Source organism: Cyclopterus lumpus, chromosome 14 (assembly GCF_009769545.1).
Source record: "Cyclopterus lumpus isolate fCycLum1 chromosome 14, fCycLum1.pri, whole genome shotgun sequence".
Classification (NCBI taxonomy): domain Eukaryota; kingdom Metazoa; phylum Chordata; class Actinopteri; order Perciformes; family Cyclopteridae; genus Cyclopterus; species Cyclopterus lumpus.
In genome coordinates, this window is record NC_046979.1 from 12,661,940 (window position 1) to 12,689,910 (window position 27,971).

Here is a 27,971-nt window from a genome sequence, read left to right on the forward strand (position 1 = left end):
TTTGTCTTTGACATGTAAACATGAGTTGCATGTGCTGGTGAAACATTCCTGACTGTGAGAGAACCCCTATATTTTGATAGCTAGGACAAATGTTTCATCATAACCATGTGTGTGAAGCCAGGTCCATAAAGAAACAGTTTTACAAGTGTGGAAGAACTTCAGCCACGTCCCAAAAGAGCGGAGGCCGTTAGAGCTAAATGCCCATGGTTTTGGTTCAACCGTCACATCATAATGCACTGAAACAACCAACATAGGAACATCTTCAACGAGCACGATTCGCAATGCAAATACTCCACAGAGAGAGATGACAGCAGCCAGAGAGCAGAAATGAGCAGAATGACATTGTATAAACTAAATAACACTCATGCAGTGTTATTTCATGCAGTGTGTCAGCGGTCATATTGCCGAGGACACGAAGACAGAAAGACACAAGTTCACCGCAAGCAGAAAAACACTTGACAATGTTGAACATAAGTTTTGAATCACTTAAAATTTAAAAGCCATGATAGCAAACTGGTGCAGCTCTCCATCGTCCTATGATTTTGTACGCTCATAATTGCTTTAATCAGATCAAACAGCAGGGTAGCGCCTGTGTTCTCATGTGTGTCCGCTATTTTTCTTGCTTGTGTCTGTTTATTTATGATGGACTGAACAGCTCCGTCTGTATGACATTAATATGCTGCTGTCTCCTTGGTCTCAGAGCTATATCTGAATGCCATTAGAGCCCTCTTTGGTCTCAGTTTTGCCAAGAAAGCTGTTAGCCGTGCCTTATTTTCATCCAGGCTGACCAAAGAGAGCAGATGGGTCTTCGAGACTAAAATGCTTCTGTTGTGACACCAACACTGACTGACTGCTGTGTTTACTTAGAAAAATGTGCTTCGTTCCTCTTATATCAGTGGATATCAATTACACAAAATAAACCCCCCCAACAGTGGCTAAAAGACTGGATGTACAATGAGAACAGAACAGGACAGAACTGCCTCTTCTTGTCAGGCTTTTCAGGAACACTCAGAGGGGATTTCTTGACACAACATCTGTATGAACTCAATGTCTGTTTATCAGCAATCTGCATACATAATCTCATAAATATACTCAGTGCCAAATCCGGGTCAGTTTATTTTGTGTTAGGTTGCAAGCCCTGGCTGCTGCAAGAAGCCTCTTCTTTAACATACAGGTAGCTAAACAATCAATGTTTAAATCACTTCTCGGTTTTCATCACCAGATTTATCCAGCATTTCACAAATTTAATCGAAGTATGTCATATCCACACTAGGTGTTCTATAGCAGCAACTCACAAGTGTAGGTTTAGTTTGTGACAGTTGAATCGCAGTGCCTCTATATGTCATGTTCTACCAGTCTGTTGGACCAATGCTCTGAGATGTTGGAGATGTTCTACCAGTCTGTTGGACCAGTGCTCTGTACTTCTCCGTAGTCTGCTGTGGGAGCAGCATTGGAGACACCAACAGACTCACTAAACGGGTGAGGAAGGCCGGCTCCATCATTGGCTGCAAACAGGACTATCTGGAACAGGTGGTGGAGAGGAGGACACTGAAGAAGTGATTGTCCATATTGGATAACTGACTCACTGAATAACGTGACGCAGACACTTAACACCTCCAATTGAAATAAATTAGTTTGAAAGTGTTATGTGCAGCTGCAGGTAACTAGACCCAAATGCCGTCAACGAGGGAAAGGCAACTTTATTGCACAACAGGCTTCAACGCAGACAAAACAAGCTCACACACAAGATCTTCAGCGATCAAAACAAGACGAACTGACCAAGGGGAATGACATGAACAGGGTTTAAATACTGCTGGTGCAGGTGATTGGACACAGGAGGAAACAATCAGGGACAGGGCAGACAATCACAGGGACAGGAAGTGCAGAGAAACAGAGGACACGAGAGACAAGGACTTCAAAATAAAACAGGAAACACGACACAACACTACAGATCCACTACAGATCCTGACAGAAAGTTGTGCTGAGGGACAGAAAAAAATTAACACAAATGAACACAAATCAATAGCCAATTTCACATAAATGACTTATGGGATAAAATGATGAAGGGATAACATTTTGGACAGACAATGATGTAAACTGCCAGCAGGAATCACATTTATCCTTTCCTGCTGTCAAAAATAATTGCCAGTGTTTTAAATTTATTCTATATTTATGGGCAATGTTATTTTATTAAGAAGTGTGCTCTGGTCATCTCACGGCTAGACTATTGCAACTCCCTCCTGGTAGGTCTACCTGCTAATGCCATTCAACCTCTACAGCTCATCCAGAATGCAGCTGCTCGACTGGTCTTCAACCTCCCGAAATTTACCCACACTACTCCGCTCCTCCGCGACCTTCACTGGTTACCGGTAGCCGCCCGCATCCGCTTCAAAACATTGGTACTTGCGTACCGTGCTGCGAACAGATCGGGTCCGGTCTACATCCAGGACATGGTCTAACCTCACACCCCAGCTCGTTCACTTCGCTCGGCTTCTGCCAATCGGCTTGTAGCTCCTTCACTTCGAGCTAAACACTCAACAAAGTCACGACTGTTTGCTGTGCTGGCTCCTCATTGGTGGAACGAGCTCCCCATTGACATCAGGACAGCAGAAAGTCTCTACATCTTCTGTCGCAAACTAAAAACACATCTTTTTCGACTATACCTTGAATAGGGAAGGTAGAGCCGTAGTAGCACTCTAGTAGCACTTAAATGTCCCTTACCGATAGCACTTTGTTGTTTAGCACTTTAGTAGCACTTACATGTCTCTTACTGATGGCACTTTGTAGTTTAACGTTATTGAAGAAATTGTACTTGCTTGATTCTTGTTGTTCTGGGTTTGGACTCATGGTTTAATGCACTTATTGTAAGTCGCTTTGGATAAAAGCGTCAGCTAAATGACATGTAATGTAATGTAATGTAATGTGTGCTTCACTTGCTGGAGACCAAACTAAAGTATCTGCTGATGTCTTAGTTAGTGACTGCGAAGACATTGGAAATGTTTTTACATGCGCATCACCAGTTGGTTTATTAACAGCAGCTGTGCCTTACGGCCATGAAAGGGAAATGGGAAGTAAGTGGGAATTAATTGGTACCAGTCAGTCAGTGGGTTCATATCTTTGAGGTGATCTGTGTGTGCTTTGAGAGCAATACATTATTCCTCTGATAAACATCAAAACCTTTTATCACTGTCTAAAAATAAAAAATATCACTTGAAACAATAATAATAATAATAATAATAATAATAATAATAATAATAATAATGCATTTTATTTGTAAGACACTCTTCATTCACGAATCTCAGAGTGCCACAGAGCCAGTACATTTGGCTCTGTGGCATCTGGGCACAGAGTCTGTTCCCAAATAGGCCAGAGAAGTGACTCTGATTGTCCCTCTTGAAAATAATCTGAAAAATCCCCCTTTTCAAATGTTTATACATTATTATTATTATATTTTGCAGCATTATTCAACTGAAAATAAGTAAAGAACTGTTGAAAAACACCACACACATGGCAACACTATTAGACAAAGTATTTTAAATAAATGACCGTTACACATTTAACAGTTCACTAAGTATCAGAACTTCTTGAGCATAAACTGATAAATCATTTTCAATTGGAGAGGTCAGGATCTTTTCAATCGAAATAGTGGATAATTAAGCTTGGTGAACATTCCACTTAGCTACACCTGGGTGATTGACAAACAGGTCAGTCGGGTGGCTGGTTGCTCCATGAAACTAAATGTGTCCTGCATCCCCCCAAACAAAAGAAGCAACCAAAAGATTTGTTTACAGCCTTTTTAAGTGATCATCAGTGAGTAAAACATATGTGCAGCGTGGATAATAATATTAAAAAGCCAAGATGCTTTGAGAATGTGAATCCTATGATTAGGCACAGTGGTCTGAACGGGACAATTTTTCCTCTGGACCATCCTTAAGTAGTTTATTTAATATGAAGATAATATGATGTACCTGATTGTTACCATGAGCTAAATCCTTTCCCACACAGCTTTGAGACGGAACAAAAGGTGACCTGATTAGATAATTGGACATTGTCAACATGCTGAAGATGTGTGTCTGTACATGTTTTGTGTGAATGCATTTTGCAGAACACGCTCATGCACCTCAAAGACCGCCGTCAAGCCTACATGCCCTGTGGCTCCTTCTCTTCCTGCAAGATGAGAATATTTGCATCCTCCACGTCTTACAAAGCAGAGTGACTTGTTAGAGGTCAGAGAGGAAAAGATAAGCGAAAAAGAAAAATGGGGAAAGAGAGAAAGATGCATTGAAAGATGCAATTTAAAGAGACTTAACTGGAGCTCTCTATTTAAAAAAGGGAGTACATTTAGGCCTGATGTCAAATAATTCAGCCTTCAACCTTTTGAGGATAGAGAGCAAATCTTTCTAAATACTTTGGCATTGATTGAAATGTTGGTCAAGAGGAAAGCCCACCTATCAAATCATCCATCAACCAAGTGGTCGCTGATCTCACGTTCTAGTTCTGTGTTTGGATCACAGATCGTGCCATTAATAATCAGTGATATCTGCTTTTTTAAATGATTAATGACGGCAAAAAAAGTGGAAATGGAGGTGAAAAAATAAGTGCTGGCTGATATGATTCTCCCACTCACACAAATATGTGGCTTTGATAAACTGTGTCCATTCTCTCTTTGAAAGATAAGAAACATAATTAATCAGAAATGTATTGAGAGCTAAATAAACAAAGGACAGGAGAACCTCAGGTACAGGAACACCAACCAGTATGAAAGACAAACGTAAATATTTGCATACGCAGGCTGATAAGAACAATCTGTTTACTGAATCAGATTTATTGACTGTTCATTGGTTGAAATTGGAAGAAGAGGGAGCACTGAAGGAAGACTCTCACTGCTGAATTAAACTCAGAGAAACACAAGCTACAGCTTTCAAACTGTTTTGTTTGTGAACTGCAAAGCTGCAAATGTCTCCTGTGTGCTGTTGAGAGTGAGAGCTTATGACATATCACTGGATTACTGATGGCGCCATGTGTCTGAATGAAAGTGGCGGAAGGAACAGAGTGATTCATTTTTGTGAAGTTGGTAGAGACATTTACACATGAAACAGCAATGCAATAATAGACCCAGACATGTACGACATGCCTGCAGCTGCAACCTGACACAACATTGAAAACAAAAAACTTGTAAGAGTCAAGGCGAGCAAATGGAAAAAGGTATAAATCCTGTCTTTCTTCAATCGTTGTTTGAAGCAACCGTGAATAATTCAAGTAACATGGTGATCTGAATAAAGAGACAATGATCTATGTATTCATTCTTTCTGTGAGGATGCATGTTTCATGGATATCTATGACAATATGTCATCTCCTGGACATCACATAAAGCATTCAAGAGAAACTGTCACAACAGGAATGTCCCTCCGGGCAGTCAATGTCCCTGTTCCCACAGTAACTAATGTCACAGTGACATGCACAAAGGCACTTCACGGCTTATGAGATTGAAGTCTGGAAAAATGAAAGCCACTGTGGCAAAGGAAAGAGAATGCAATATCATCAACGTAATATCATCCCAGCGTAATTGTAAATCTATAATATTATAGTTTATCCATGTCTTCCTTCACCCAGTCGTCAGTCAAAAGAAAGGAGAAGAAAAAAATGCACAAAAAAGTTTTGTTCAACATCAATATTCAATAATTATTGAAAAATGTGATTAAACAGGTTTTCAGCAAGCATGCACAAACATTTATATATTCATAAAAACAGCTGCACAATTTGAATCCAGGCTTGCCAGCTGTGGTTGTAATTACTTTTAAACCAATCTACAAAGCCACAAACACACAGTTCAAAAATAAGATTCTACAAAACCCCATTAGAGACTCATCTGCATAATGATATTGCATGTGGTAAACATACAGTGGGTACGGAAAGTATTCAGACCCCTTTAAATTTGTCCCTCTTTGTTTCATTGCAGCCATTTGCTAAAATCAAAAAAGTTCATTTTATTCCTCAGCACCCCATCTTGACAGAAAAAACAGAAATGTAGACATTTTGCAAATTTATTAAAAAAGAAAAACTGAAATATCATATGGTCATAAGTATTCAGACCCTTTGCTGTGACACTCATATTTAACTCACATGCTGTCCATTTATTCTGATCCTCGGCACACACCTGTCTATATAAGACCTTACAGCTCACAGTGCACATCAGAGCAAATGAGAATCATGAGGTCGAAGGAACTACCCAAGGAGCGCAGAGACAGAATTGTGGCAAGACAGATCTGGCCAAGGTTACAAAAGAATGTATGCAGCACTCAAGGTTCCTAAGAGCACAATGGCCTCCATAATCCTTAAATGGAGAAGTTTGGGACGACCAGAACTCTTCCTAGACCTGGCCGTCTAGCCAAACTGAGCAATCGTGGGAGAAGAGCCTTGGTGAGAGAGGTAAAGAAGAACCCAAAGATCACTGTGGCTGAGCTCCAGAGATGCAGTAGAGATGGGAGAAAGTTCCACAAAGTCAACTATCACTGCAGCCCTCCACCAGTCGGGGCTTTATGGCAGAGTGGCCCGACGGAAGCCTCTCCTCAGTGCAAGACATATGAAAGCCCGCATAGAGTTTGGCAAAAAACACATAAAAGATTCCCAGACTATGAGAAATAAGATCTGCTCTGATGAGACCAAGATTGAACTTTTTGGCGTTAATTCTAAGCGGTATGTGTGGAGAAAACCAGGCACTGCTCATCACCTGCCCAATACAATCCCAACAGTGAAACGTGGTGGTGGCAGCATCATGCTATGGGGGTGTTTTTTCAGCTGCAGGGACAGGACGACTGGTTGTAATTGAAGGAAGATAAATGCGGCCAAGTACAGAGATATCCTGGAAGAAAACCTCTTCCAGAGTGCTCTGGACCTCAGACTGGGCCGAAGGTTCCCCTTCCAACAGACAATGACCCTAAGCACACAGATAAAATAACAAAGGAGGTGCTTCGGAACAACTCTGTGACCATTCTTGACTGGCCCAGCCAGAGCCTTGACCTAAACCTAAATCTCTGGAGAGACCTGAAAATGGCTTTCCACCAACGTTCACCATCCAACCTGACAGAACTGGAGAGGATCCCCAAATCCAGGTGTAAAAAACTTGTTGCATCATTCCCAAGAAGACTCATGTCTGTACTAGCTCAAAAGGGTGCTTCTACTCAACACTGAGAAAAGGGTCTGAATACTTATGACCATGTGATATTTCAGTTTTTCTTTTTTAATAAATTTGCAAAAATCTCTACATTTCTGTTTTTTTCTGTCAAGATGGGGTGCTGAGTGTACATTAATGAGAAATAAAATGAACTTTTTTGATTTTAGCAAATGGCTGCAATGAAACAAAGAGTGAAACATTTTAAAGGGCTCTGAATACTTTCCGTACCCACTGTATAAAAAGTTCATAAAAACATGTGCACAACTTTTTATGCAGAATTTGGAAATGTGTTTCAGAATATTTAACAGACATTTTAAATGAAAGGAACAGTTAGATATTTTGGGAACTCACGGGAAAAAGAATAAGCATTTTTCAAAAAGTGTGTTTGCATTAAGGAAAATTAACACAATAGTATAGAATATTACTGGGGCCAATTAATCCAATTATTATATTCTAGGGCAAATTACTCCTTTGTTAATTGTCTCTATTCTTAGCTTACATGCTTTTTCGATGTCTTAGTACTTTTACTTGTTTAGTAGTATTTGATCTAACCTGATGTTGTATTGTTTGTTCCGCAACTTCAGGTCTCCCTTGTAGAGATTGACTTAACTGGCTAAATAAATTAAATAAAACACAAATAAACAGTGTATGTCTTGAGACATCACCAATACAAGATGTATCATACATATCAGATCACACAAATATATCAACACAATCTTTTTTCAATAAATGAAACATCTGGGTTTATGGTCACATTTTGGTTTTGGGGTAAAGTGACAGCAGTTACTCTCAAGACATCCACTCTCACAATCCAAGTGGCAGCCAGTGTGGCTCAATGTCAAATCAGTGAGCGCTTTCAGATCCAGTCTAGATGACCGCTGATAGACACCGCTGATGTCCACAGGAAGTCCTCCGGCTTTTCCAGAAATGTAAAGTCTCTAAGTGTGTCATTTTCTCTCACAGTCAAATGTTAGCATGCTAACTGAGATGCAGACCATGGTAAACGTACCTGCTAAACATGAGCATGTGAGCCTGCCGATGGCAGCATTAGAACTCAAAGCACTGTTGTGTCTTGTTGTAGACCTTTTCCCTGTCAGTTGTGACATGTCATGGGCAAAAGGACAGACACAGAGTCATCTTCAAATCCCTGACGTATACAGGTGTTTAACCTTCCTCTTGTGTTAGGGTCGGCACCGACCCGTTTTAGGTTTTAAATGCATAAAAGAACCACATAAATTGGTTTATTTGCATCAAGGCTTTATGACTTTGCCAGGAACCTCTATTTCAACAAAATAAAACAAAAACATTTTGTTTCACTAAATTATAAAATGCTCTGGTTGAAATTATGACCTTTGTGTTGTTAGGGTCGGTTTCGACCCGGTTATAAAAATAAGATTATAAAGCAATAATTAGAGCCAAAACTGAAATCATAAGTGCACTGTCAGCCAACACAGTGACAGCCAGCTCCTCTCCCAATCATGTGAGCTTTAGGGGATTCTCATTTTGCATTGTTATCCAGTATACCTGCACAAAAACAAAACAAAGACGGCACAATTTCTTTACCAGCTATAACCTTGGACAAGAACTTCTCAGGAGGAAACTTACCATGGTGGGCACAGTGAAGAAAAATAAACCTGAGCTGCCTGTTGAAATCTTGCAGGTGAAGGACAGGGCTCCACTTTCTGCAAAGTTTGCTTTTACAGACACCACCACTGTTGTCTCATATTGTCCAAAAAAAAACGGAATGTGATACTTATGTCTACTCTTCACAAAGATGCAGCTGTGTCATCAAGAAGTGACAAAAAGCCCACGTATACTGACAAAGAAAAGGCCCAGAGGCCCACACCAAAAATATTAAAACCAATATTTTAATGGATAAGGAAGCCTAACAAGGTAACCAAGAGATGAGAAAAAAATTGGATGATAGATAATTGTTTTTAGTGTATTTTACAGCTGATTTAAGACACGGGTCAAAACCGACCTGTTAACATAAGAGATGGTAACAGAAAGCTAACACAGGAGGAAGGTTAAAGCTACTCATCCAGTGGAAGCAGAGAACCATTTTATTCACTCAGCAGGTTTGTCTGTCTGTTGGTGCTTTTTAATAAAGCTGTTCTGCTCTCATTCATTAAGGCAGGTAAGAATTATGTTTCAGGGCGCGTTTTGCTGCTTGTTTATTTATCTTTAGGTCTATGCTGTAAAATGAATGTTTGTCTACAGTATTGAAAGCGTTATGGATTGTAAACACAGTGTTCCTACAGTTCAACCGTGGGTTGTGTGTCCTGCAGCCAGTGTTTGTAGACGATAACAGGATCTATGTTCCAGTGCTTGTGGAAGGAGACGGCCTGCTCCAATGTTTCGGAGTAGTCACATGGTCGTGCCTAAAATATCAAGAACAAGTTGTTTTGTATGTTTGTGTGCATGTGTTTGTGGTTTGCTCAAGGGTGATTCAATATCCTGTTTTTAAAGCATGCATAAACCACAAGGCAGACTTTCTGTCTTTTCCAACCTACACTGAAGATGAATAGAGCAGAGCATCTCCTGACACTAGATAAGAGGTCTCTGTCATAAATCTGTCTCCCATTGGATTGCCTTTTGCTTATTTAGTTGCATCTGCAGTATTATTTGGAGCCATTTCCACAAGCAATGACTATATCAATTTTACTGATGACCAACACAACATCAAACCTTGTTCTTCTTGAGTATATCTCAACATGCAGGGTTTGAGAAGCAAATTAGCAGATGTCCTCACAATATCATTGTGTGTGTGTGTGTGTGTGTGTGTGTGTGTGTGTGTGTGTGTGTGTGTGTGTGTGTGTGTGTGTGTGTGTGTGTGTGTGTGTGTGTGTGTGTATCGTTCCCTACCTGGTGGAACAGTGGACTGTGTGTGATGGGAACACCCAAGGAAGTGAAGCACCTGCCCAGCACCATGTCATCAGGAGCATCATCACTGTAGCAGCGACACCCACTGGAAACTAGCCTGGACACCGCCGCGCGACTGAGGACCATCCTGCACACAGAACGCAGGTATTTAAATAAATATCATCACAAAAATAAATATGATTCAAGCTTTATGTGCCTGTGTGTGATTGTCTGACACTGGGCTGATTTTTGTTTTAAAATCATGCAACCATGGAAATAAAAGATGTTTTTCATTTGAACAAAATGGGTAGCTGGTGTACATAGAGGAGCAATTAGCAGCTAAAGAAGTACTTTCCCTCAGGAGTTGGTCGAGTCTAAAAATAGAACTAAAGGGCAAGTGAATATCGGACTAACAATTGTCAGGTGGCCAGAAATTAATGATCGTGATCTGTAGAGTATTCTAAACTAATCTTATAACTCGGCTCATTAAACATGCTCATTAAAGAAATGCATTCAGTGTAATACCTTGTTGTACCGCCATGATTGTGAATTATGTAATGGATCTATGTTACTGGATGTATATGAGAGTGTAATAATAGTGAGTTGTTGACTGCAGATGCTCATCGCACCCAACACATAGTCGAGAGAATGGAATGTTGTTTTATTAAAATGTTAATCGCAGCGACACCAAGATGGGAAGACAAAGAGGGGGGTTTCACTTGCCACGAAACATGGACATGCTATGCATCAACCTGAAGAACAACTCCGCCTGTGTTTTAGACATGATCCAATGTGCTGCCTGTATTCTTGACCAATGTGGTGAAGTCACTCCTTCTTTTACCTGTATATTTACAGGGTAATGTATATTTACAGTATGCATTTACCGGTTCAGGATTCGTAGGTTTGCTCTGCAGACAGGAGAACCACGATTGTGGACTGTGGCCCGGAGGAGGCTTGCGAATCTCCTCAGCTGAGACTGTACTCTGTATCACAGTGTTGTCTTTTACTTAATTAAATACGCTTTATTATAGCTATTGATCCAAGACGTCCCTTTGTCCTTAAAGAAGATTTCTGAACACAACAGATCCAAAGTATTGAGGTGCTATATGTGTAAATAAGCAACATACAAGAAGTAAATTGATCCATCAGTAACGTAAACATAGATAAATTCATTACTCAGTCATTAGTGTATGATAATATTTACAACGATACCATGTTTGTCAAATGTTTTGTGTGATGCATGAGACATTTAAAAGTTTTCCATTTGATTCGGGGAACTGTTTTGAAATGGCTCAACATGTTTTGATTTTTGTATTAAATATTTGCTGAATAGTAGCTTTAACTGCCATAAATATTCCGTATGTCATTATTTAATAGGCTTGTTTACATATTCTTATGTGTACAACTTTTTCTTGAATATTGATTCTGTTTGTATTTAAACTTGATAGGAAATATCTTTACGTCCTCTGTTGTTCTGGGATACATTTAGTTGCAACACGCTGCTGAAGAGACGTGCAGCGGTAGAAGTTTTGTACTCCGCTAAAAGATTTAAGTTAAAGAATTAAGTGTTGGTTTCTCGAAGATTATGCTTTTTAAGTGGACCCATTACTATGACAACAAATTTACCCTGGGGATTACTAAAGTATCTATCTATCTATCTATCTATCTATCTATCTATCTATCGTTTCCTCTGGGTTGTGTGCAGCCAGCGAGGTGTGTTCTTTATGTTAATGTTTTGTCGCGCATATTTTATGTGCAAACAGTTGTGTGTAATGTGAACCCCACATTTTGTGTATGTTAAATGCATTTAAACAGTTCGACAGTGGATTGATGACGGCGGTGTTGACGGATCCATCAGTAACCGAAGAACTAAGGTGTGTGTATTTCCCGGAGTGAGTGTTAGTAGCAGTATTTAAGTTTTAGGACAAGCAGACGCAGACTGTACTGTTACACCATATGTAACACTACATTAAGTTATGCAACACGGTCATACTACATTAAGTTTATGTAACACTGTTCATACTACATTAAGTTATGTAACACTGTCATACTACATTACATTTTGTTTTACTATTAAAACCTTACATAGCAGCTTCCTTCCCCACAAATGTGTTCAGACACCAAAGTGAATTAGAGCGGCAAGCACAATTGTATACAGTCATACGAACTCAAGGAACAGATGTGAAATGACAGTTGAAAATGTTTCAACTTATGTGTGCGTGCTGGGGCGTTTATGAAGCTGCTTCATAAACATATGAAATTGGAAGAAAAAAGGGAAAGACTGGAGGGAAATACAGAAAGCAGCAGAGTTTTGAGTTGAGTTCAGTCCGAGGCTGAGATGAGCACAAAAACACTCACACAGAAATAGATGGCGTGTCCGTTGGGAACTTACAGCTACCGTCTTTGCATTTGACACATTGACAATATTCGATTCACTCTCCGTTTGAACATTTTGAGCCTGACTGCTTGGACCACCGCAGCCCTTACCCTCCTCCTCCGGTGGTGTAGCTGTATCCGTTCAGAAGCAAGCTGTAGCCGTATCTCTCACCCAGGCTCACCGCCTCCTTTGGGTCGTAGCATCGCAGCAGTCGCCTCAACCTGGGTAAACTTTAGATGGACAAAAACAACCCGCGGAGAGACAGAAGGGAGAGAGTTAGAATTATAAAAGTCAAATTTATTATATGCCAGCATTCCAGTAAATTAGAGCTTTATAATCCTAACTTGTTCATGAACCGCTCAGAATAACTAAAAAGCAGGTGACCTGTGTGTGTGTGTGTGTGTGTGGTGTGTGTGTGTGTGTGTGTGTGTGTGTGTGTGTGTGTGATCTTTAAACTAATGTTTTAAAAGAGATGTCAATTAGTCTTTTACTTTAGTAAGCCACCCCTGCAACATCAATCAAAAGCATATCAACAGAATATTTTTCGTTGATAGTGTAAATTACTCAAATTTAGGAATGGTGGGTCAAAACAGAATCTCTTCCCCCAGATACCTGATGAGTGTGTCATCATCCACAATGAGTAGCCAATCAGCCTCTGGCACATCTTTGCTCAAGTACCGCCTCAAGATGGCAAAAGTCTTCCCACAATGCCCTGCAGGGAGACAAGATACACATAAAAGTGTGAAAAAGGTGAAGCAAGTTTGAGGCTCATGAGATATGTGCGATGAGAGCAGCACACAATTCACGAGTTAATAATACATATAATAAAAGCATGGCCCGGCCGGCATTAGGTCGACTTACCTGCCTAATGGTCGCCTCTACACTACTTCATCTGCCATCTGGTTGATAAATAGTTTCTAGTTGTTTGTTCGCCTCGTTCCTGCCTCCTTTACATGACACAATATGATTGCAGTAGAATATTAAAACCATATTCCCGAATTCACAACACAGCTAAGTGGGTTATGTTTTTGAGTTTGCGGAAAGAGTCCATTAAGTAGATGAGCATTCTTACTGCCATTTCTGTACCGCCTTAAACTTGATTCAGTGATCCAGCCATTTGGAAGGAGGTTCAATGAATCACAGCTTTAATATTATGATGGTGTGTTATTGAAAACACATTTACATATTTTATGATTAAGACCAAGTAAATGAATGTAGGCCGAGTGAACATGCGCTAGTTTATTTTCCCTCTCGCTAGTAAAACAAACAGAATGCCTTTCATATTAGATAGCATGTTATCAGTAGCCTACACTTATCAGAACAACACAGACGTTCCGGCTCCTTCATGGAGCACAAAGGTGTGCTGCACATATAAATGTTAAATAAAAGCCTCTGGAAGAAATTCCGCAAATGTATTTGGCAACCCTAATAAAATCTCCTGCGACCCACCTAGGGGTCCCGACCCAGTGTTTGTGAGATCAGCTCACCTCTCTCAGTGTTGGGCACTCCCAGATTGATTGTGGGTATGGAGGCATCAGTGACGTCGCTGTAATACTCTAAAAACCCAGCATCTTTTTCCCAGGTTGCCTTAACAACTGGGACTGTGAGGAGAAAAGGGAGAGGGATGAACAGAGACCCGGAGATAGAGAGACACTTACAGAGCTCATAATTACAGCTATCTCCAAATCCCACATTGCAAACCTGTAAACTCCAAAGGACGGCGTGATCATATAAAGAAGGGTATCGACTACCTCTGACTTGGGGGAGTAAACCATTCTTTGAAAAATAAATGCTCTCTCGCTGCACCATCTACATTAAAACTTCAAAAATGATAACTGCCAGTCATATTCACACATTATACATTTTTGGTTAGGAACACTGACAGCTTGCTCTCCAATTCTAATGTCCTGCATTAAAGTAGCAGCCAAGTTAATCACATACTGTTCTCTTTACTTGTTATGTTGCTTTAAAATAGTCAGTCCATAACTACTGGCTCTTGTTGACCCTAAAAACAGACACACGTTTTGGATAATTACACAAACTGTTGCAATTTCAGCAGACAGTCCAGAGGTTTGTGGACTTAAAAGGTGGTTTTCAGCTGATAGGTTAAGTACGATGAATGACCAGCAGACTGTTAAGTGGCAGTAAACAGAAAAGCAGGGACACACTAAAAGTGTCAAGTATAACTTTTGGCAGCAAAATGTCCTATAATTTCCATTTAATTTCCATCTTTTCTGTAATGATGATAAACTGAGTACATTTTTTCTGGCTTGCAAGTGTGCTGTGCGGTGTGTTGCGTTGTTTAACAACTAAAAAAATAGAATTACTCTTTAATTCACCATGAATAGAACATTGTAATATTGCACCTAATGGGATTCATTCATCACAATAATGGATGAGATGACAATAATTGTGTAGTCCTGGCAACGGGGACGCTGGCGAAACTTAACGCGGCTCCGTCTAGGACTGTTTTTATTTGGGGGTTTTTTCTACCCTTTTTTACAATTTAACATTCATTTAAAATTTATTTAACAGTGTAGCCATTCTTCTGACTTAATTATTCTGCAAATCTTGGATTATTTTTTTATTTGGTGATTGCCGTTGGCTCCTGCTCTCCACCACTGCGATCTGGTCAACTGGCGTTGGCTGGCTAGCCAACAGTCTCTTGCTGGCTGGCCGACGGTCTCTTGCTGGCCGGCGGCTGCAGGCGAGCCGGCCGACTCCATGCTGTTGCTCTGAGGCTGGTCGCCTCTCAGCGGTCCTGGTGCTCCGGTGGTCCGGTCCGTGGTTGGCGATTGCATCCTCCCCGGCTGGCATGGTTCTGCAGTGTTCCACCTCGCAGCTCCTCGGGCTCAACGGCTTCTCTGCTCCTCCGTTCATCTCGGCCATCGGGGCGCTCGGACTCCTTCGTCGGCCCCGTTGCATCCACAGAGCCTCCCGCGGAGGGTTTGTTTGCTCCTGGCCTGATCGCCTCCACGCTTTCCATCCCCTCCCTCTGGTCGGCCGAGCGCATCGCTGCAGCTCGTCATCACAACAACAGTCCCAAGAGCGAGATGGTGGCAACGAAATTATGAACTGTTACAGCTCCCCCAGCACCACCCTCTACTCTTCCTGCTGACTCCACTCCCCAAATCCGGACTGATACACCTTTTATTACCTCCAAGATGTCGTCCTTTTACGCAGTTCTTTGGTTCCCCTATTTTAGTTTGTCTGTTCTGCTTTATTTTGTATTTGTAATTTCTATTCCTCTATTGTGTTCATTGCCTGTATGGTATTGTCTCCTTTGCCTCATGTATTTTCTGAAATGTTTACTTGTATGATGTTATGTTTTTACCATGCTTCTATGTTAGAGCACTTTGTAAACCCTGTTTTTAAAGGTGCTATATAAATTAATAAATTTAAAATTAATGTAACCGAATATCAGTGGTGGAAAGTAATTACACATTTACTTCATTCCCCTACATTTATTTGATAGACATTTATTTATTAGATTAAGATCAGTTACAGTTCACTTTACGGGTCACTTTACTTTTGATAGTTCAAGAACATTTAGCTGATAATACCTCAGTCCTTTAATGAAGCAGGATTTTGAATTCAATTAGTAATTAAGTAATGTACATTAATGTGTTGGTACTTTATGTTAGGTTAAAGATCTTAATAGGCTGCGCAGCACTGCAGAAGATAATGTTTGTTAATTAAACTGTTTTTTGTCCTTCAAAGAGAGTCGGGCAATAACGCACCTCGTTCTGAGTGGAATCTGTGGCAAGTTTTCACAGCAACAAATACTTCTTTCCTCGACACCGGATTTCCCTAGAAAAGAGAGAAGAAAATAATGTTATACTTGATGCAAAACAATGATGCATCATAGGCATAAAATAGTCAAGTGTACAGGTGAACACAAACACGGTGTGAGCTGGATTATATACACTGAATATAACAGGCTTAAAATTGTGTCGGGATGGCCAAATGAGGCTGACCAGACATTTGACGGACAGGTCTTTCTTCCTTTATTTTCCTTTTCCTGCACTAATGTGAGGGTCCCGGGACAGAAGATGTCGTATGTGTACAGATTGTAAAGCCCTCTGAGGCCAATTTGTGATGTGGGGCTGTATAAAATAAATGTAATTGATTTGAATACTTATATCTCTTTTGCACTAAATTCCCATTTCAGGAGTCCCCTCTTATTTCAGATAATTATCAACAGTAATGCAGATGTTGTTACGTATTCATAGCATTTCTTTTTTTATCTGCTACCCTTGCAGAAAAATCAATACAAACACCAGACACTTCCTCAAGATGCATAACACTACTAATTCCTGTAAGCACATAAGCGCTAGATTGTTTATTTATTTCTCTTCCTTTGGGGCTTCACAGCCAGAGGGGTTTTCTACGGTCACTGGCATGCTGAGAGCCACTGCAGTGGACCTCAACCTCCATGCAATGAGAACATTGGGTGTTTTAGTTCTGCTAGTGCTGAAGGGTGAAGCATGATTGAGATAGCATACGTATGAGCCACGAACAGAAGCCAAAGTTAGTTTGCTAGGAATTAGGGTACAAGCTCAAAGTGTGTGTAGAAAGAGTGGGAAGAAACTATTTTTATTTCAATTCATATTTCTCACTTGGTTACATAGTTTTGGCTTTCTTTCAATACCAGCTTGTATTTGATCACATCATAATTGAAATCATGTTCGTCTCCGTTCTGGCATAAGCAATAGTTTGTGCTAAAGATATAAAGTCTACCTAACTTTGTAATTCCTTCCTACATATGCAGCAAATCTTTGTTCTACGTATATTTCAGATGTACGGATATTATGATTTTATCATTCTGTCTTGTAGATGTACATTGTTTTGTGTACCATCAATTTTAAAGGACCTCGCCCAAATACAGTGATGAATAATAAGAGTTGTACATACACAGTTGGGCAGGTAGGTTGTAAATGTTGTTGCACATTTGTCGCTCGTGTCTGTACAAAACTCTGGAACTGCTGTCAGCTTTGGACCATTTCCTTCCTCCCAAATGTACAACGCAAGCTCGAAAAACAAAGACCGGCATGAAGACAACTACAAGCCTCAGGAGGAAACAGGTGAAACAGTGACAAATCACAACAGCTCACTTGGTTCCTCATTCTTAGCCCATTCAGGAGTAGAGCTCTTATTAATAATATAATTACCAAAAGCTGCTAGGGCTAGCCAGTCACTGGAGGAATAGTATATCTATCATTGTCATACGTGTTTCATTTTATCGTAGCTTTTAACAGCAGTTGTTGAGGCACAAAGTAGAATTGAACCATAACACAGTGTTAACAACAGTTGTCTATTTTAGTCAAAAGGCAAGAGATGACAAACAGATTCACATCATCGCTCCTGGAAGGTTTCAAAGTACCTCGTGTTTCAAGTCGATAGTGAAGTCTGACTTCAGATGCTTATGTTTGATCTGCTCAGCGAGTCTGAAACACATGAAAGTGAAAGATGTTGAAGGAAGAGAAACAGCAGAATACCAGAATGTACATGAGCGAGCCAAAGTTATGGAAGTTCTGAGCTGTTTTGTGTTTTCTGCATTAAAAATGAGCAAAAGCTCCAGATTTGAAAGATTGGGTGGATGCAGTGGGAGAGGTGATTGATTAAAAAGTACCTCTGGAGAAGGGACCTTAATTTGGGACATTTTATAGGTCAACATAAAAATCAATTGAGTGCCTGTAAGATGTCAAGCATAAACAAAAAATGGGTTTTCTTTTCATGCATTGTGGACTGGGTCTCTCACCTCTGTATGTGCTACTTGTTCTTATAACTTTAATATGGGTTTCTTCACCATATCTTGTAATAGTGTTTACTATTGTAACGCTGCAATTATATGAAGGCTTTCTTGCTGCCGTGCTAAAATAATCAGTGGCACATTCATGCGCACACACCTCTGGAGCAGCGGTATGCTGAGAGCCCAGCCTGCTGCAGGGTCAGGGTAACTAAAGGAACTGGGGTCTTCAGAGAACGCATAGTGGTGGATAATGGAGGCCTCGTTGTCATGGAGACGCTTACCCAAAAACCATTCCTTAGAGGAGAAAAAAGGTGCACGGGGCAGGGTGATATCAAAAGAAAGTTGCTTAGTTATTTTCTCGTGCAGGAAACTAGCACTTTTCACCATCAAAACATTAATTTAGCAAAAAGGGTTGAATAATACATGTAGTCAGTGCCTGTCATTGGGTCTCACCTCCTGGACTTCATATCTGTGGAGGACCTTCAGCAGATTAGGCAGTGTGATGATGGTTTCCTCCTCGATGAAGAAAAACCAGGATGCTGATTGGCCATAAGTGGCGGAGAGACTGGAAAAATCCACACAGTCATATTCCATAAGAATTATTACAGTTAAATTCAATTAAATCTTATTGAATCTGATTTGATTAATTTGTTCATCATCTCCATATGTGTGTATAAGACTCACTTAGGAAGCAACGGGATGATCATCCAATCCCTTTCATACTCTAACAGCTCATGGAGAAGAAGAACAACTGGATCTCCCTGCATGAAACAAAACAATTTAATTTGAAAGTGTGTGTGTGTGTGTGTGTGTGTGTGTGTGTGTGTGTGTGTGTGTGTGTGTTTGAGCGAGCGCATGTGCACCTGAGGGATAGCTGATGAGAGTTAACAATGTTGTGCCCAAAATCTAAAAAAAGAACAGAAGTACTCAGATTAAATGTTACGAGTAAAACAAAAAAAAAGTATTCATCGCTATTCCTGTGTTCTAATATTCCTTGTGAAATAAAACAAGAAGTCCACTAAATTGAGCAACTCTTTGGAGGAAATAATACCGGCTCAACCGACAACAGTTCTGGCAATGGCATGCTAAAAAGGAGGGAAGGGGTTGATTTAGAGGCTGCTGTTTTATGACTTCCTCCTCTCTAAGAAGAACTCACAAATCTCATCCACGCAGCCATTCTTAGCACTGACAGAGACACAGTTAACAGGATTAATGTAAGTATAGCCAGAAATAGGTTTGAAATTAATGTTAGTGTCGACTTCTGTCTTGTAAAGGCAGAGAACAAGTTCCTCAGCAGTTACATCATGTTTAACTCGGGTGCCAAAGAGTAACAAAAGCAAAGTTTATCTTTTTTTTTAAGTTTATGACAATGACCCAAAGTTGAGGCGACTGAAACAATATAATGTCAATAAAACAAGACATTGTCATTTAGCTCCACATTGCATTGCATCAGAGGTGTTTATTATTTAGCCTTCCCTCCTTAACATAAATGAAGTGGACAAAATAAAACACCTGTCAGTATAACGCAACACAACTCAACGGCACCACAAACTGCAGCCTTCAAAATGATGCATCAACATCTTGCTAAAATGGTTTCAACAAATATACTGACCATTATAACCTTCATAAAGGCAGGATTTGTTTTGACTACATTAGTTTAAACAAGGCGTGCTGTACCTCATAAATGTAACTTATAAATTAAGAATCCTTCATAGCCATAGTCGTCCTCTATTATTAATTCAGTTTAAGGCATTACGAACACAACGGTAGCGTACTTACAATTACAGTGCACAAATAATATTGACAAAATTAGATGGTTACATTGTGTGCAAACAGATAACCACACTTTGAAAGTTCACATGAAAGCACGCCTCTTCTCCGGTCTCCGGTTCTCAGGCGTAACATGCTCTTACCATCTTCTGTTAGTGCTGCATGATGTGGGTGCAACGAGCTGAGCAGAGTAGCAGCTTTATAATAAAGTTGGATGATGAGGCTGAAAATGCGCCTGCACTTACCAAACGGCCATGTGACAAGGCTGTAAAAATGTGTTATCTCTCCCTTTTAAATCCAGGATGCGGAAAAGATGTGGATATGAATCTGTGTAGAGCATTACAACTGAGATGCTGCTGCTCATATGTTGACTACATCACGACCAAAATACATGATATACTGTATGTCAAAAACTCTTTCTGTGTCAACAAATAAAGCATAAAAACTGCCATATGTCAGTCAGACAACAAGCTGTCAACATGCAAGAGTTGACATTTAATCCCCGCCTCCATTAAAAATAAGCACCTGGTTATACGTCAGTCAAAACATGCATGACGCACTAGCTGCCCTCATTGAAAACAGCTTGCTACAATTAAGGTCCATCTAGCTGTGAAAAACATCACATCCAGAGAAAGCTTTCTCACACACACACACACACACACACACACACACACCCACACCCACACCCACACATCACAGCCTGTCACATGCAGAGATTTGACAGAACCTCTCTATTCCCACAAAAAATATTAATTCATTCAGTTGCGAGACAGACGTTTTTGTGAATTCTGATTCATGAATGCTACAAGAGAAATATTAATTTCAGCTTTGTCAATACGCTTGCCACTAGTTACATCAATAATGTTTCTCATGAATGTTGTGTATGTCTGTTTTCCCTTTATTCCTTTTCAAACCTCTTATTCTCTTCTTAAATGATGTTCTCAGACATAGTGGACCTTGGCAACCCCCAATGAGCCTCTGTATTTATATACTTTAATATATATTTTGCAAATAATACATTTTAATGAAATTGGTTATCACGTTAGAAATGCTGTGTGTAAAAGCTCTAATGCTACTTATAATCACAACGAGTTTTATTGATCTGACATTTAATTATTGATTATACCACTCTACTAAAAGGCCACTGTCGATTACTGATTAATCAGTCATTGATGGTTTATCCCAGCATCTTCCTATGAGTGCCTAGTGGAAATCTAAAAACATATAGTTTATCATAAATATCTGCACAACAGTACTTTTTCATCCTTGAGAAGCATCCGCAACTTTCTCTCAGGCTGCACAGAGCCACAAAACTTAAACTTAAACTTAAAATTGAATATTAGGCCAACAGAAGATTTTTTGGGGAAGAATAACATAGTAGTAGTAGTAGAAGAACAAGCCCCATTACAATGTTAGGGTGGACATAGATAGCAATATTTCCCCATTTATTTACCGGTCCTGTCTGAGAGACTGAGATGAAATGACAAGAAGAGGCTCTGAGTAAGTCCATGTGAAGCTGTACAACTGGGGGTCAATACCAGGACTTAGAAAGAGGTGGGACACATATGTGTATTTAGTATTGTGTATAAATGCTCTTCACAGCTGCCATGCAAGAACAGTCATTTAACAAACTATGACTGAATTAGTTTTGTGTATATTTCATAACCATCAAGCTAAACTGAGGTTTCTGGACGTTCTCACTAGCTACATTTTCTTCTTTCTGTCTCTCAGGTTGAAACACCTCAAACCAGCAACAACTGGCTTTAAAGCAAAGCAATAATAGACTTAATAATGTCTTATTCATTCACAGTTCCCACTTTGTCACAGGTGAATCCATCACTAATGTGTTCACAAGACAGAGGTCTCCTCACTTAACAAAGAAGACAAACCCTCAGAGAGAGGTTGAGGCACTATGAAACATTCTCATTATTAAATCATTGTAAACATAAACACAACCAAATATTTCCTGCCTTGACAGCCAAAACAGATTAAATAGTACCACGGAGCTCCCGCTGACTGGCTTCTGTGTTGGTTTTCTATCAGAGAGGTTGTTGTGGATTGAAAACGAGTTTTATATATTACCCATCACCATCAAGGGAATGTCCATATATCCATACGTCTCATTTTACTGGGGTCTATAACAAATGCGTTTTCACAGCTGCTCGGCAGGCACATATTAGTAAATAATTACAGTATGACAGCAGAGAGCTTGGTTCCTCTCAGTTTAGGGAGAGGAGCTCTATGGCAAGGAGGACACCTATTGGTACCAATGTAATACCACAGCAGTGCAAAACTCAAACTCCAAAAGTCACTGACTACACATTCAAAATGAAACTGCTTACAGCATTATTGTCCTGTTATTGCAAGCACACCACAATGCATACATGGATACAGTAAACTTGAATTTGTGAGCCCTTAATGGTGCTCCTAAACAAAAACAGAACTTCTGCTTGAAAATCTGCCTCAGGCTTTATAATTACTAAGTCATGTACCTTATCTGAAGGCACCACGTCAAAAAAATGGTAGGCAATTTACTTTAGAATCATATTTTGTTGTATTTGTTGAAATACGTTTCCCATCCAGTCAGCAATAAAAAAATTGTAATCTGTGACCAAAAAAAGCAACTCTCGCTGTCGCAGGATACTTCTATTTTGCCTGTTGTACTACATGCAATACTATCAGATTGGTTTTGTGGCTCTGTGCAGCCTGAGAGAAAGTTGCGGATGCTTCTCAAGGATGAAAAAGTACTGTTGTGCAGATGTTTATGATAAACTATATGTTTTTAGATTTCCACTAGGCACTCTCATAGGAAGATGCTGGGATAAACCATCAATGACTGATTAATCAGTAATCGACAGTGGCCTTTTAGTAGAGTGGTATGATCAATAATTAAACATCAGATCAATAAAACTCATTGTGATTATAAGTAGCATTAGAGCTTTTACACACAGCATTTCTAACGTGATAACCAATTTCATCAAAATGTATTAATTGCTAAATATATATTAAAGTATATAAATACAGAGGCTCATTGGGGGTTGCCAAGGTCCACTATGTCTGAGAACATCATTTAAGAAGAGAATAAGAGGTTTGAAAAGGAATAAAGGGAAAACAGACATACACAACATTCATGAGAAACATTATTGATGTAACTAGTGGCAAGCGTATTGACAAAGCTGAAATTAATATTTCTCTTGTAGCATTCATGAATCAGAATTCACAAAAACGTCTGTCTCGCAACTGAATGAATTAATATTTTTTGTGGGAATAGAGAGGTTCTGTCAAATATCTGCATGTGACAGGCTGTGATGTGTGTGTGTGTGTGTGTGTGTGTGAAAGCTTTCTCTGGATGTGATGTTTTTCACAGCTAGATGGACCTTAATTGTAGCAAGCTGTTTTCAATGAGGGCAGCTAGTGCGTCATGCATGTTTTGACTGACGTATAACCAGGTGCTTATTTTTAATGGAGGCGGGGATTAAATGTCAACTCTTGCATGTTGACAGCTTGTTGTCTGACTGACATATGGCAGTTTTTATGCTTTATTTGTTGACACAGAAAGAGTTTTTGACATACAGTATATCATGTATTTTGGTCGTGATGTAGTCAACATATGAGCAGCAGCATCTCAGTTGTAATGCTCTACACAGATTCATATCCACATCTTTTCCGCATCCTGGATTTAAAAGGGAGAGATAACACATTTTTACAGCCTGTGTCAAATATAACAATGAATATAAAATCAGACTGTGAAAACCAGCAACAACTGGCTTTAAAGCAAGGCAATAATAGACATGTCTTATTCATTCACAGTTCCCACTGTGTCGCAGGTGAATCCATCACTGATGTGTTCCTCCCCGACACTCTCTCGTCCTCCAAAGTTCCCTACCTCAGCTTTAAGGAGCATAGGTGCTAATGTATAGTCCTTTCTGAAATTGGCCCAAAGCCAAGATCTAAACCCAGCAACGGGGCTCATGCAGCGCCTGCCAGATGTTACCTGTCCCAGCTCGGCTGCCTGCTGAAGAATCTCCACCTTCCTCTGACCACCTCGGCGGGCGTGGAAGGAGTTCCTCTGACTCTGGATCACTATCACCAAGTCAGACAATCCTGACAAAAACATGCACAGAAACGGTAGCGATGACAAATTACAAAACTCAGAGAGACATGATGATGCAAAAAAAACATTTGTGAAATACACTTATTTGGTTTATTGCCAGGTAAACCTCACAGTGATGACAAATGGTAACTGGACTGTACTTGTACTTTTCTAGTCTTCCGACATTCCGACATTCACCCATTCACCCGCTGTTGCCAGGGGCTACCATGCAAGGTGCCACCTGCCCATCAGGTCCCTAACTCGCCATTCAAACACCAGCTACGGGAGCAATTTGTGGTTTGTGTTTTGCCCAATTTACCAAAGAGCCACAGTCGCCTCTAAAAAGACGCAACGTCAGTGCCCCCGACCAAGAAACGGTACCACACATAACCACTCTTAAAACTACAACGTATCGTTTTTAAGCTTCAGTTTTCTTTTCTTTTTCTTTTTTTTATATGCAACAAATAATTGATTTGCTTTCCTGAACAGTGTGTCACTGACCAAAATAAAATCAGACCATCTGCATTAAAATCCCCCACTCACCAATAGAGCGGTGTGATGTGTGCTCCTGGGGCTCTGCGGCCTGCGGGGAGTCAAGAGGGATTCTCGTTAAGTCTGACACACTGCTGAGCCACATGATGAAGCATAATAACATCAAGAATCTAGGGGTGGCACTTACATGAGCACGGCCTGCACGTCTGTCTTCAGCAGAGGCACCTTGAGGAGGTGAGAAGGAACATTACATCATCAAAATGCATTCATTAGTTATGCTGACAGGAATAGCCAATTCATCTTTTAGTCGACGTGACTATGGATCAACGGGAAATCCATTTACGGCAGAAGTCGTACGTCAAGCAAAAAGGTTTGTTGGTTGTAAATAATTTAGAATAGTTTTTGTGCTCTGTGACTTTTCTGGCACTCTAAACTAATAGACACATGAACCAACAATGAAATAAGTAGCGCATTAATAAGCAAATATTTCTATGTCAAAATGATTGTCTTCACTTTAAACATTAGTGCAGCAAGTATAAACTATATGTTAATATAATAATGCATAAAAGGCACCACTTTGCCAACTTTTAACATCCTGACACATCTGTCGGATCAATGCATGTAATTGTGCAAGTACACGCCCAGCAGTAGCAGATTCAACGCAGTAGTCAAGTTATTTCTGCACCAACACCTCTTATCACTCTCAAAGAAATATAACTCAGACTTTGAAACCATGACCTCTTAAAGCAGAATTTTAAACCACAGCTATAGTTGCAACTACTCAGTATGTTGGGTTTGTTGTGGTTAAAATTTTCAACAAGTATAATGATGTGTAAGCATGTCAATCTATGCCAAGGGTTGAGATATGGATAGGAAATGGAATTGTGCCATTCTTTAAAGTCCATTAAAACAGTTATTTGAGACTGAATATAGCTGTACATTATGACAAGTTATCCTTCTGACTCTTCTGACAAAAACGTTTAAACTGGAAAACAATGAAGGCTAGAGATGTTGAATTTCTTCTAATCTAACCACCATCACTGCTTCTGAATGCTGTAATATTGAGGTGAGAAACAGACTGAACCATCACGTGCTTTGGAAAAATAAATTATCAACATTGAAAATGAAATGTCTTTAAGGATACCTTCCACTGTGGTACATATCTAGTTTCATTTATATATTTCCACCCATATCTGACAAAAGGCCTCAATTATAGCTGGAAAAGCACGAGTGTAACTAATAACATTAATGATTGAGAGCACCAGTAAATACAGCAATCACACATGTCATTAATTACTGTGCCTTTTTATATAAAAGGCAAAAAGGGTCGATAGCAATAACATGAACATCTATGACAATACTATGGATATGATATGCGTTTGTTAAAACATTTGATTATAAATCCAGGTTTAAAACAGGTTACACGTTTCTGGTTACACGTTTCTGTGTCACACCCCCACAGGTGTTTTCAATGCTTTACCTGATTAGACCTCTTCTCAGGACTCTGATGGCCTGTACAGACTGTGCTTGATTGACATCCCCCTCACATTAGATGTGTTGCTCCTGTTAGCTCAGGACAACCTGCACGTTAATCACTCATCAGCAATGTACATCAGAGTTTGGTGACGTATTAAACACCAAATCATAAATCTGAGCAGAGACCTAATTACCCTGTGGGGGCACATCATTGCTGGCTGACGATTATATTGATGGAAATGACCTGACATTTAAGTCATAATTCGTTCAAAAGAAAAAGGGACAATAATTCCACGGGGTTACAGACAAATTATAGGTTATTATCACTTAAAGCATGCTCTTTAACTTAATTTACAAGCATCTTCATAAAAGCTTCTGTTTAATTCTATCAGTGCATTATTCTACAGGAGGCATATTTGCAACTATAAAAAAATCTTTGGACATGAAATATTGCATGACCTTTTGCATTTTACCTTATCTGAAGGTAGGGCAGCGGGATTTGTTTGTACTTTTTAATGTTTTGATGCCATTTATTATCATGCTTGTAGGGCGCATCTGCTCTGCTCTCTCTGTGGGGCTGAGCTCCCCCACACACACACACACACACACACACACACACACACACACACACACACACACACACACACACACACACACACACACACACACACACACACACACACACACACACACACACACACACACACACACACACACACACACACACACACACACACACACACACACACACACACCTGTGGTGAAGGGAACCTGTTGAAATGGCTGTACCTGCAATACAATGTGTGAAAGTGAAAAGCCAATACTTTATCAATACCGTGAACATGTACAACCAAAGTAAAACTTCATTTAGCAAGCGCAGCATCAACGATGGACAAAATATTTTCTTTTTTTTAACTTCTCTGCCGGCTGAGACGAAGCAGCAGGTAGACAGAAGACAGGAGGATTAATTTATGATGTCTGTGTTCTTCATTCTTTATAAACTTCACCCAGAAATGTTATTTTATTTTTAGTTTCCAGTGAGATATTAATTACTTTATATTGTGACTTTGCTGTTGTAAACACAACAGTTGCTGCTCTAGAAACAATGTTGAGCTAGATCTAAATTATAAATAACTTCTGTTCTGAATTCATTTGTTTAAAAAAAATCGTATACATGTTTGTTTTAATATTCAGTCAATAAAAGAAGTACTGATAGGAGTAGTTGTACTACGATCCTAAATACAACTATCCCTACCTGTAGGCCACTGTAGCTCGGAAGGGGGGGCTGACCTGAGGGGTATTTAGTTGGTTGCAACGTCCCACAAACCACTAGATGCCACTACAACTTACACATTGTCCCTTTAAACACCCTCTTGTTTACAATAAGTCAATACATCAACTAGTTACTAGTAAGTTACATCCCCGTGCACTTTGAGTTTCAAAATAAAACAAAATACTCAATATTTATATAAACCAAGGACCACTGTCACTGACTAATAACTTTAGTTTTTTAGGAGTGAATACATATATTAATACATTTTACAAAATGGAATGCGCTCGATGTATTGTACGATGATAAACTAACCTCACGTTGAAGGCCAAATCGATCGACTTCCGGTATTTGTCAGCCTGCCTTACGCAGTGTAACCTGCTTAGTGCTAACGGTTTAGCTAACATTATCGGTCTCAGCAGGGCGTTGACCCCACTTACCAAGCCACAGAAGAATCACGGCGACCAGTTTGCATCCGGTCACCACCTTATGGTGTGACATGGTTCCCGTGTCGTCTGTTTTATGTTTGATATCGCCGTCTTTTCACGGCTAACTGGAGGAAATGGCTAGCGACATTCCCATACTGGCAGAGTCTGACTGCAGTGAATGTTGGTGCAGAGCTGCAGTGACCTCTAGCGGTCAGTGGTAGACTAGGTTCCTACCTGGACGGACAGAAGCAGGGTAATATGTGGTCCTGGTCATTCT

The 27,971-nt window shown here is 39.9% G+C and overlaps 1 protein-coding gene across 4 annotated transcripts; it reads right to left on the minus strand.

Annotated features, from left to right (window-relative positions):
• Positions 1-7,318: 7,318 nt before the first annotated feature.
• Positions 7,319-27,873, minus strand: b3glctb (beta 3-glucosyltransferase b). 4 transcript variants are annotated; one of them, XM_034550042.1, is made up of 15 exons: positions 27,707-27,873; positions 24,708-24,745; positions 24,572-24,611; positions 23,930-24,039; positions 18,850-18,926; positions 18,619-18,730; positions 18,323-18,459; positions 17,797-17,860; positions 17,328-17,444; positions 16,154-16,223; positions 13,901-14,014; positions 13,026-13,125; positions 12,524-12,643; positions 10,040-10,184; positions 7,319-9,555 (listed from the first exon to the last, which is right to left on the minus strand). In XM_034550042.1, exons 1-15 carry the CDS (start codon positions 27,765-27,767, stop codon positions 9,430-9,432), a joined length of 1,431 nt encoding a protein of 476 aa, XP_034405933.1. In that variant the 5' UTR covers positions 27,768-27,873; the 3' UTR covers positions 7,319-9,429. The 4 variants fall into 4 exon arrangements, with proteins under 4 accessions (XP_034405933.1, XP_034405931.1, XP_034405934.1 ...); XM_034550040.1 differs by having other exon boundaries at positions 17,328-17,474; XM_034550043.1 differs by lacking the exon at positions 17,328-17,444.
• Between the last annotated feature and the right edge of the window lie 98 nt (positions 27,874-27,971).

What these genes read in the sequence shown, in the direction of transcription:
- b3glctb (XM_034550040.1), bottom strand. Translation starts at nt 27,767, where the DNA reads ATGTCACACCATAAGGTGGTGACCGGATGCAAACTGGTCGCCGTGATT. An exon ending in ACAGATATGAAGTCCAGGAG is followed by an intron (nt 18,460 to 18,618) that starts GTGAGACCCAAT and finishes TTCTCCTCTAAG; the next exon opens with GAATGGTTTTTGGGTAAGCG. An exon ending in CAGATTCCACTCAGAACGAG is followed by an intron (nt 14,015 to 16,153) that starts GTGCGTTATTGC and finishes TTCTCCTCACAG; the next exon opens with TCCCAGTTGTTAAGGCAACC.